This window comes from Capsicum annuum, chromosome 3 (assembly GCF_002878395.1).
Source record: "Capsicum annuum cultivar UCD-10X-F1 chromosome 3, UCD10Xv1.1, whole genome shotgun sequence".
NCBI lineage: Eukaryota > Viridiplantae > Streptophyta > Magnoliopsida > Solanales > Solanaceae > Capsicum > Capsicum annuum.
The window spans coordinates 1,541,244-1,551,484 of record NC_061113.1 but is presented as its reverse complement, the minus strand read 5'-3'; the positions used below and the strand labels follow the sequence as shown (position 1 = coordinate 1,551,484).

The following is a 10,241-nucleotide window of genomic DNA, read 5'->3' as shown; positions in this document are numbered from 1 at the left end:
CTTCAGACCTTACTCGTGAAATTATACTAGTGCGTTCTCGTTTAGATGCAATACATAGTTTGACATTTCTCGAAGTCTCAATAAGTGACTGACAATAAACTATCCAAAAGTTAACAAAGATAAGACTATGACCCCACAAAATGGGACTCACAAGGAGAATGGAGATGACACATGCATGATCTAAAACATCTCAAAACAATTGTGTACTTCTTCTTCACACGTCAATGTATCCAAATCCACACACACAACAATCCCAAAATCCATCAAAAAAACAACTTCCAATTTGCAAAACTAACTCCAAAGTGTTCTTGTTTTTCTCCTCTTATGTCCAGTTCTTGATATAAAGAATAGTACTAATAATGGGCACAGTTTCAAGTGGCATTGGCTTTCTTTCACAGTTTTTTGCAAGTGATTCTGCTGCTTCTACTCATCAGTTTTGTTGCTTTTCAGCAAATTCAAGTCCACTGCATGTGAATTTCTCAAGGAGTGCTGCTGGTTGTTTGGTGAAAAGGGGTTCTTTGTTAAGTACTAGAGTTTCAGTTTCAACTACTGGTAATGCTAAGATTGATGGAATTGATGATCAGTTATCTTTGTCCTCTGATGAAATTAAACCATCTCGGGTGAGAGCCCTTTATTCATATTCCCTCCATTTGTTGTTTTAAAAAGTACGTGCCTTTCCTTTTTGACCACTCTGTAAATGTTTAAGACCACAAGATGCAATGATATGATGGCATATTCTACGTATCTTTAGTTTAAGATCGCGAGATTTAGGAAGTCTTGTTTACTTTGTTAAACTCCGTGTCAATTCAAAATCAGACGAACAAATGGAAAGGGTGGGAGTATTTGCTTTGTTTCCATTTTGCTTCTAAGTCTTTGTTGAGTTCCCACATAGCTTGTGGCATGGGTATTTTTGTCTCGTTGTATGATCTTGGACAATTCTCAACTCTAAGAGCTGTCAATTTTCTTATCATGGTAAGAGAGTCGGGTTTTCCAACATCGTGTTTCTGTTAGTGCATTATTTCGTTGCTGTACTGCTTTCCTTTTAAGTGACATACTTTGACTTGCTGCACTTGAGTCAAGGGTCTTCTGGAAACAACCTCTCTGCCTACACAAGGTAGGGGTAAGGTATACATACAAGCCACACTCGTACCCTCCGTAGACCCCACAGATTACACTGGGTATGTTGTTGTTGATTGTCCAAACCCAGTGTATCTGAATGACTGTTTGAGGAGTTTGCAGTTTACTTTGTTAATAAAGCCATTCAATGAATCAAGAGAATGGCAGATGAGTCATAGACATCGCTGAAAGGAGAAAAATAGATTCACTTGGAACACGATTGGATAAGCCGCGATAAAGTTGAGAGGACTTCGACTTAACTAGTTAAAAGTCTAAGCATTTTGAATCCGAGGATTTTTCAAAAGATAATCATGGTTCGGAACTTCAGATAAAGTTTTGTAGGTTCTGTCATCGATGTATATGTCATGTATCTTCAGAGTTTTGAACTGAAAGATGATTTTTCTCCGCATTAGTGATGAATATATTAGGAAGATTTTAACTGTACTTCTTTTCGATTTGCTGTCTGACTTGATTCAGTACACTATAGATTACCTTGTTCTGTACTTCCTCTAGATTATTGTGGTTTGAAGATTATGTAATGTAATACTCCTTTACTACAAAGAATTAGAAGTCTGCTGATTGGAAAGCAGCAAGGACATACAGTGAGAGGGGACTTATATATGAGGGCAAGGTTGAAGGCTTCAATGGTGGTGGTTTGTTGATTCGATTTTATTCTCTCGTGGGGTTTCTTCCCTTCCCGCAGATGAGCCCTTACCACTCTTGTAAAGGTACGGACTTCAGTCTTTCTAGTTTATTTTGTGCTTCGAATCACCATGTATCTGCACTTCCTATTTAGTAGCAGAAGAGTTATGGTGATATATGCATATACTTACTGAGATTTAGTCGTTCTTTCTTATCACTCTTATGTTGTAGAATCACGAAAGACAATTCAAGAGATCGCGAGGGACTTGACCGGTTCTGTCCTCTCTGTGAAGGTACTGGTCCTCATCGCTTCTTCTATTTTTGAACTTTTTCTCATCTAAAGTACAGACATAAATTTAGTATAACAAACTCTTTAGTGGTTTCGGAGTTTATTGTTGTCTCCTCTGCCGTTTTTATGATTCCAACATCAGTTAACTTCAAGACTATTGTCAGGTGATCCAAGCCGATGAGGACAGACGCAGACTGATATTCTCAGAAAAGGAAGCCAGCTGGTTGAAGTATTCTAATAAGATAAATGTAGGTGATATTTATCAAGCGAGGGTTGGTTCAGTTGAGGACTATGGTGCTTTTGTTCATCTGCGCTTCCCAGACGGTACTTTCTTAAGAGACAGACTTGCCAGTTGGTTCATGTCTGTGTCAACTTATTCCGGTTTTACCATGTGATGCAGGGTCTTATCACCTCACTGGGCTTGTCCATGTCTCAGAAGTGTCTTGGGATTTGGTTCATGATGTGAGAGACATTCTCACGGAAGGAGACGAAGTGAGGGTCAAAATCATAAATATTTACAGGTATTTCGCATCATCATGTGTGTACTAGTACTCTTAGCACAAGTCGTGGATCTAGAATACTGTAGTTTCTACAGTGAAGAAGTTGGAACGAAGTTGTCAGTAATAGTAATAGAATACCTAGGGAAATCGGTAAAAGAAATTTCCAACCGAGATTTAATAGTAGATCCATTTTTAGCCTCGGTAAAGTCCATCTTATTGCAGTACGAATGAACAAAAACAAATAAGTTTGTTATGAATTATACTTACAGCTCCGTAACAAATGAACATAACGCAGGGAAAAATCTAGGATTACCTTATCGATTAAGCAACTGGAGGAAGATCCGTTGCTGGAAACTCTGGACAAAGTAATTCATAAGGTGATGAGCTGTGCAAAACGATCCAATTCCGCGTTTTGCTTCCTTCATGAAACATAAATCTTGCTTAAGCTGCATAACATTGCAGCTGATAAATGACGCGCTTTGCAGGATGCGTCTGTCAATACTAATTCCTTGGATTCGAATGGCAGTTCGGTTATTGATCCTCTTCCGGGGCTTGAAACAATAATCGAGGAACTACTGCAAGAAGACGGGTATGAATGAAGTTCAACTTTTGACATGAGACTAGTGCATGTATGATGTACCATTCTCTGCACAAACGAAACATGTCTAACGATTATACACGGCAGTTTTCTGGTTAATTCACGTGATTATTGAAGCATATCTAACAAGTTCTGTTCTTTTGTTCAATAGCATATATGATATACTAATCACTCGACAAGGATTTGAGAAACGAGTGGTTTCACAGGACTTACAGCTTTGGTTGTCGAATGTAAGTTGTGTCAAACACAAACGATATACGATTCACAGTATTCATGCACAGTAAAATCAAACCTTTTCTGTTATGGCATCCCGCAGGCACCAGCTACTGGAGATCAGTTTACTCTACTTGCTCGGGCTGGAAGACAGGTATCGTCTTTCACCTCATACATTCCTCCTTCTACAACGCCACACATTTCTGCAAATCTGAAACGATTATTAATGGTCAGGTGCAAGAAATACAACTGACAACATCACTTGATCAAGAAGGCATAAAAAGAGCTCTACAGCGAGTCCTGGAACGTGTACCATGAGTCGTATCTAAGAGCTCCATGATTGCAGAAGAACAATACACATATCCAATCTAAAGTTAACGGGAGAGAAGTTCACATGGCTCGATATTTCAAGTTGTCCAGGCATTGTACAGAACAGTAAAACCACTTCAAAAAGATGTATAAACAAATTTTTATAACCACATTTGTTCAGATAAAGTTCCCCAGAAGCTAAAGGGCATACTAGCTGCTCTCGCGAATTGTGTTAATAGACATGATAACATGAACTCATGCAATTTCTTGGTACATTGCTTCCCATGTTAAACTTGATCAGTTATTTTTTCGCGTTTTTCCTACATTATTTCCAGAATTTGCAACTGTCTACTTGTTAAATCTTCATCGTATTTTGCTGACATGGCATAGAGAGTGATTACACTGTAAAAACGGGTGAGAAAACAGTAAAGAAGCACTCTCTTGGCCAAAAACTTCTCCAATTATCATGCCAAAAGTTTCTTATTTAAGCCATGAAAAACAAAATCCAGATCATAAATTCATCATATCATATTTCATATTCACATGTGTTATGGTAGAAATAAGAGTTGAAGGTGCTTTGGTCACAAAAGAAGAATTAGGAGAAACAGTTCCTTTTGATAATGACTAGCTTTTGCAGTAGCTTCCTTGAGTTGCGGATCTATCGGAAACAATCTCTCTACCTCTCAAAGTAACGGTATGGTTTGCATAACACATTACCCTCTCCAGACCGTCCCAACTTGTGAGATTACACTAGGCGGTGTCCATTCTGTAGACGAATGTGGTTTCAGCTGGTAACAGGCTGGCCGTTCAAAGTTGCTGGGTCAGGCTGAATAGGTCTAGTGGATCTAACCGTAGCTTAGAGTTCATGTGCTGTACTGTGGCAGTTCAGGAGGCCAAGGTTGCTAGCTAACTCCCAACGGTTTGTAGAAGGCCGTGCAGCTTGATTGACGGGGGGATGAGAAGGATAAAATAAGGTAGATTATTCTATTCTATTTCCTCCTTTCAGGACGATAGCAATTCCAGTTCAGACAAATCCAAAGGGATCATAGGACCTCCGCAAACTTTAAGTGTCCTCGAAAAAATGGGATGCATTGAGAGAGTACTTGTGCAGCCAATGGCACATAGCTCCAGCTTTCTCAATGCAGCTTCACCAACATCAATGCCACAAATATCTGAAAGCCTGACAACATAAAGAGAAATTCAGTTCGACAGAAACATCTAACCCAAAGAACACATTGAGAGATTTCAGATTTTTACAAGGCACACTTGAATAAGATCATATATACCGATGCAGAAGACCACTAAGGCCTCATTTCTTTGCACTTAATGGAGGTCTGAATCTGAATGGTTCAGACTTCAGACCATTAAGTGCATTTGTTTTTTATTAAGGTTTTAATTCTGAATAGGTCTGAACAGGTCTTAATCATTCAATCTAAAATCAAGCCTTTTGTTGAATAATATTCACCACTCTATTCATAATCAGCCGGCACCACCACTAACCATCGTCACCATTGTCACCCACCACCCACCACCACCAACCACCTCCACCATTACAACCACCATCGACAAAAAACACCGCTACCAACCACAATTGTTGACCGCTACTACACCTACTACCTCTTTTATTCTAATTATATTCACCGCCACCACTGCCGTCAACAACACCACAATCAGCAACCACTATTGGCCAATCCCTACTACCAACCAACTCATCTATCACAACTAGCACCACCACTAACTACCACTAATACATAACAACCTCTACACATTCTTTGGCCACCACCACCATTGTCACTAGTAACGCCACCTCTATCACTACTTCAACCAGTACCATCGCTACAATTTATCTCTACTAACGACCATATCCACCATCACAACAAATAACATCTCCAACTATCACCAACACATCGTCAATTATCATGCATTCATGTTTCAGCCAACACAATCAACACCTTAAACTACTAACATCAAACAACATCACATCATAACAACCACCACCACCATCAATCGCCACCATCATAACAGTCACTACAATACCAACCATCACAATTATCACCACCAACATTATTAATCACTAACATCAATCATTGTCACCGCAAACACCATTATAAGCCATCTCCACTATCACTAACAAACATAAATATTTTTTCTCAATCAAATACTAATAATTTTGTTGTATTAAATTACATACTTTTTTAATATATAATTAATTTTTTATTTGAATTGTATTTTTTTTTTATTATGTATACAAATAATTTTTTTTACATATTCATATGTTGAAAAACAAACAATCTTAATCATTCAGATTCAGACGTCTGAATAGTAAAAAAAACAAATGGAGCCTAAGGCTGCAAATCAATGAGGAAAAACTGATACGTTATTATTACCTATAAGAGCTACCACTGCTGTATGTAATATATACATTGAGATGCCTCCATTAAAGACGAGCATTCTCCAAATAAACTTATCGACCATTAATCCAAAGACCGAAATAAAGGCTGCAACCACGTTGACGATAGCAGTGATGAAACCAGATATAAGTGAAGCATCACTCTTAAATCATAATAACGTTTGGCGAAGAATGGGAGCATAGAATAAGAACATGTGAACGCCAGTGTGGAATGGGCAAATCAAAATAAGGTTTTAACTTCTGGATGATTCAAAATAAGGTTGGTCCATACTCGAGCCGAGGTTCCTCCAGAAACAGCCTCTCCACCTCCATGAGGTAGGGGTAAGGTATATGTACACTTTACCTTCCCCAGACGATTGTGGGATTTCAGTGGTATGTCCATGTTTGCTTGTATGTTTCACTGGTCATCAAAAGGTCAACAAACATGAGCAGTAACATAATCGAATCCTTCGATATTCTCTTTAACAATTGTGTAGCCTCCTTTTACCTCTCCCATATTGATCAACCAAGTAGGATTGTTCGGGAGGAGCACGGACAAAAAGATGGATGACTAAGTTCTGGTACCGCCAACCCCAATTACCATGATCTGAAATAGTACTAATCTTGTTTGTTCCATAGCTCAACACGAATAAGTATGCCAGTCTGGCTGTTGGCAGCAATGCTAGTGACAGCACTGAGATGCGTAGGACTTTCAAATCGGCGAGTAGAGCTGATTTTGGACGGGTCATCAGCTAACTGTTCTTTCCTAAAGTATTTCCGTTGAAGCCAGTTCTTAGTTCCTATTTTCTTATTTCGTGTTTCCCTTATTTCTCGTATTTCGTATTTCTCTGATTTCTATTTTATTATTTCTTATTCCTTATTTCTGTTATGTCATCCATCCCCTTGTTTACTATTCTTTATCTTGAGCCGGGGGTCTATCGGAAACAACCTCTCTACTTCTTCGGAGGTAGCGGTACGGACTGCATACATCTTACCCTCCCCAGACCCCACTTTGTGGGAATACACTGGGTTTGTTGTTGTTGTATTTCCGTTGAAGCCAGGTCGTTCTTCTCTTCTTTAAAGCCTGAAGCTGGACTTCTTTTTCCTGACTCGATTCACAGTTTAATCACACTAAGCCAGAGCCCAACCAGGGCGCGAGAGATAGGAGCTTTTAGCTCATTTGACCTGGCCAAATTCACGGAACCCGTCCATTTGATACCCCTAATAAACCTACTGTTTTTGCTTTTTGTGGTAATACTGAAGGACAGACCAAGTGAATGAATTTTTCTTTTAACTCCAGTATGCGCAAATGTAATCAAAATTAGGCATTTTCAGTTTCTATATTTGATGTAAAAATTACGTCACCTCCCTAAAGATTATTTCTATAGAGAATAAAAGATTGATATATTATGCTTAAACTTGAAACTGAATGATAGATAAGGCAAGTATATATACGCCTTTCAAAATTCCAAGTTCTTAAGATCACAAAGCGGAAAACTTTGGAAACAAGGAACAGCGGTTTTGTATTCGGTTCTCATTCACAACGTAAAGGATAAGAACAAGACCGAACAGGTTGATCTCATGATGTTAGAGGCAGTATTATACAGGAACCAAATGAGGCACATAGCCAGCGTAAAAAATGCTCTTACTTTACTTCCCAGCGTACGAGATATTCCAAAGAAAATTATATAATTAAAGGGATAGTAGAAGATTTTCATGCAGCTAGAACACGAAATTTTATGTAACAAATCTACCAATACAAATAATGAGACTACAAAACATAACATCACACCACAACGGCATTAATGAAAGCATATGAATAAGGATGAGAAACGCACCTCAGAAAAGGATCGTCCAAAGGAATGCTACATAGATGTATATCCAGGTAGAATGAGGAAGTCTAGAAATCAAGCCAATGAATCCATATACGACTTAATGTTCATAATATCTTCTCTGGACTTTGGATTATTTGGTGGTTTGAAAAGCTTCCACATTCCCACAGGATGTTGACTTCTCACTTCAGTATTTCTTGCAAATCTTCCATATATTGCTTCACACTCCGGATAAGGCTTGACGTATAGATTATAAAATTTCATTCTACTAGGTTTAATCAACTCCCTCAACCCCACCTCATCACCAAGTCCTCCGATAGATCGCAAATGGTCAATTACCTTGAATCTTGGTAGAATATGTTTCTCGAAATTCACCCCAAGGTACTCTGGAACTTCAACAAGACACGGAATATCGATTTTCATCACGTGCAGTAAGAACTCAATTTTCTTCTCAACATCCTCTACGTGATATAGTATCACTCTTGGCTCTTTCCATAACACACCATAAGCATCCCTTAAGGTTATCCCGTGATTGCGTAAGCAATCAACCCTTAGTTTCACCTCATACCCAGCCTTAAAAGCACCATCATGAAAAATATCCTTCTTAATAGATTCCCTACATTTCAAACTCTTAAGCAGCTCCAAACACCGCGATAACTCCCCAACTTCCAATGCAAGAATTCTAGGATCTCTCAGAAGCTGTTTCTTAATCACGTCTTTGTTAAATCCCAGAACTTTAAATTCACCAAGCAATCGCTTAAACTTACTTTGACTCCCAAAGGCCAAAACACCTGGATAGACGCGGAGAATGCGATCAAATTCAACGTTTCCAACCCCAAAGGCATCAACGACGAATTCAAAACTGTCATGAATCTTGTCTGCACACATCATAGTTACCATAGGATGTGTCTCCAAAACCTTATTTAGAGTAATATCACTAACCCCTAAATCCTTCAGGCATTTCAAAGACCCCAAAACACAATCATAATCTAGTTCAAACTTCACCGAGACCTCCAGAATATTCCGAATAGCCAAGGAGGATAAAATGGACCCCTCTTCCAATCCTCGGATGCCTCCTTCCCATTTCCTTATAGCATCGTATTCTAGAACCCTGGGACAACTATTTATCACGGACACAAGGAATTCTTGAGATGGTTTCAAGGATAATAGAATCTTAAGAGATTTTTCAATTTTGACCAGGTCTAGATTTAGCAAACGACGATTCTTTTCGAGAAATTTGGGAAGCTCTGGAGCTGGAAAACCATATTTTTTCAGAAGACTTGACACTGCAATGAGATTTCTTTGGGGAGATTTTTCTAGGAACTGTAGAGGATATTGAACTTGAGATATTCGTTTTACAGCTGTTGTGTTAGTGCAAAAATAGCGGAGACTTGGATTTGGAATTAGGGTAGAGGGAGTAGAAAATGATGTGAAAAAGAATCTGGCTTTCCTAATGGTCATCGTTTCAGCTGGTTACTTCTTAAAGGTGTCTGATCAATCATCCGCGTTCAATCATTGCATTGCTGGTCGATGGCATGGACAAGGCTAAGATGGACGAGCAGTTGCCTATGTACTATGGACAACCCTCCAAATCTGAAAAAATTGACTCGGCACATTAGTATAAGGTGTGGTGCTAGTGAACTTCATAAAGAAACAATTATCAAAGTCTCTATGTGTGTGAAAATATGAACCGCGGAATTAACTACCCTGGAACAGGTTTAAATTGCATCTGTCTACCAAGTTCTGCAGTTTAGTCACATATTGGCCCAACACGGCCCCAACTACGAATAGACAATATTGCACTCAACTCACATCTAAGAATTGAATAGGCCGAAATATGCAATACTGTCATTTACAAAGGGTTACTACCTCTTTAATCATCCGCAAATAATTGAAAAGGTTTCTTCTTTTCCTTTTCTCTCGCATATATACCTATTTTGACGTTTTAACAACTTACACTAAAAGGCAGCCCGGTGTACTAAAAGCTCCCGCTATGTGCAGGGTCCGGAAAAGAGCCCCACCACAAGGGTGTATTGTATGCAGCCTTACCTTGCATTTCTGTCCGAGGTTGTTTCCAAGGCTTGAACCCGTGACCTCCTAGTCACAGGCAACAACTTTACCAGTGACTCCAAGGCTCCCCTTCAAAACATAACGATTCGCAACACCACAAAATAACCAAATTCGACCAGATTACACTAGTCACATGGCAGCAACTTTACCGTTTTTACAACTTACACTAAGGAGTGTCAAATGGATGGGTTGAACTAAAATCAAGTCAGTTTAATGGGCTAAATCAACCTATATTCCTTGGACTCTTCAAAAATGTTATCTGGTGCGTGTCGGATCCTCCAAA

General features: G+C 39.0%; 2 protein-coding genes across 8 annotated transcripts; one reads left to right on the top strand and one right to left on the bottom strand.

Moving 5' to 3' along the window:
- The first annotated feature begins 132 nt into the window (after positions 1 to 132).
- Positions 133 to 3,990, top strand: LOC107864483 (30S ribosomal protein S1). Of its 3 annotated transcripts, none has more exons than XM_016710849.2 (10): positions 133 to 620; positions 1,685 to 1,844; positions 1,990 to 2,051; positions 2,212 to 2,371; positions 2,448 to 2,568; positions 2,843 to 2,924; positions 3,033 to 3,136; positions 3,297 to 3,375; positions 3,462 to 3,512; positions 3,593 to 3,990. In XM_016710849.2, the coding sequence occupies exons 1-10, from the start codon at positions 360 to 362 to the stop codon at positions 3,674 to 3,676; spliced, it is 1,164 nt and encodes a 387-aa protein (XP_016566335.1). In that variant the 5' UTR covers positions 133 to 359; the 3' UTR covers positions 3,677 to 3,990. The 3 variants fall into 3 exon arrangements, with proteins under 3 accessions (XP_016566335.1, XP_016566336.1, XP_016566337.1); XM_016710850.2 differs by having other exon boundaries at positions 190 to 620; positions 1,688 to 1,844; XM_016710851.2 differs by having other exon boundaries at positions 482 to 620; positions 1,679 to 1,844.
- On the bottom strand, positions 2,737 to 10,212 carry LOC107864482 (transcription termination factor MTERF15, mitochondrial). Of its 5 annotated transcripts, none has more exons than XM_047408868.1 (4): positions 7,895 to 10,211; positions 4,348 to 4,847; positions 3,438 to 3,569; positions 2,737 to 3,193 (listed from the first exon to the last, which is right to left on the bottom strand). In XM_047408868.1, the coding sequence occupies exon 1, from the start codon at positions 9,347 to 9,349 to the stop codon at positions 7,964 to 7,966; it is 1,386 nt and encodes a 461-aa protein (XP_047264824.1). In that variant the 5' UTR covers positions 9,350 to 10,211; the 3' UTR covers positions 2,737 to 3,193; positions 3,438 to 3,569; positions 4,348 to 4,847; positions 7,895 to 7,963. The 5 variants fall into 5 exon arrangements, with proteins under 5 accessions (XP_047264824.1, XP_047264826.1, XP_047264825.1 ...); XM_047408870.1 differs by having other exon boundaries at positions 2,737 to 3,122; XM_047408869.1 differs by having other exon boundaries at positions 4,385 to 4,847.
- Between the last annotated feature and the right edge of the window lie 29 nt (positions 10,213 to 10,241).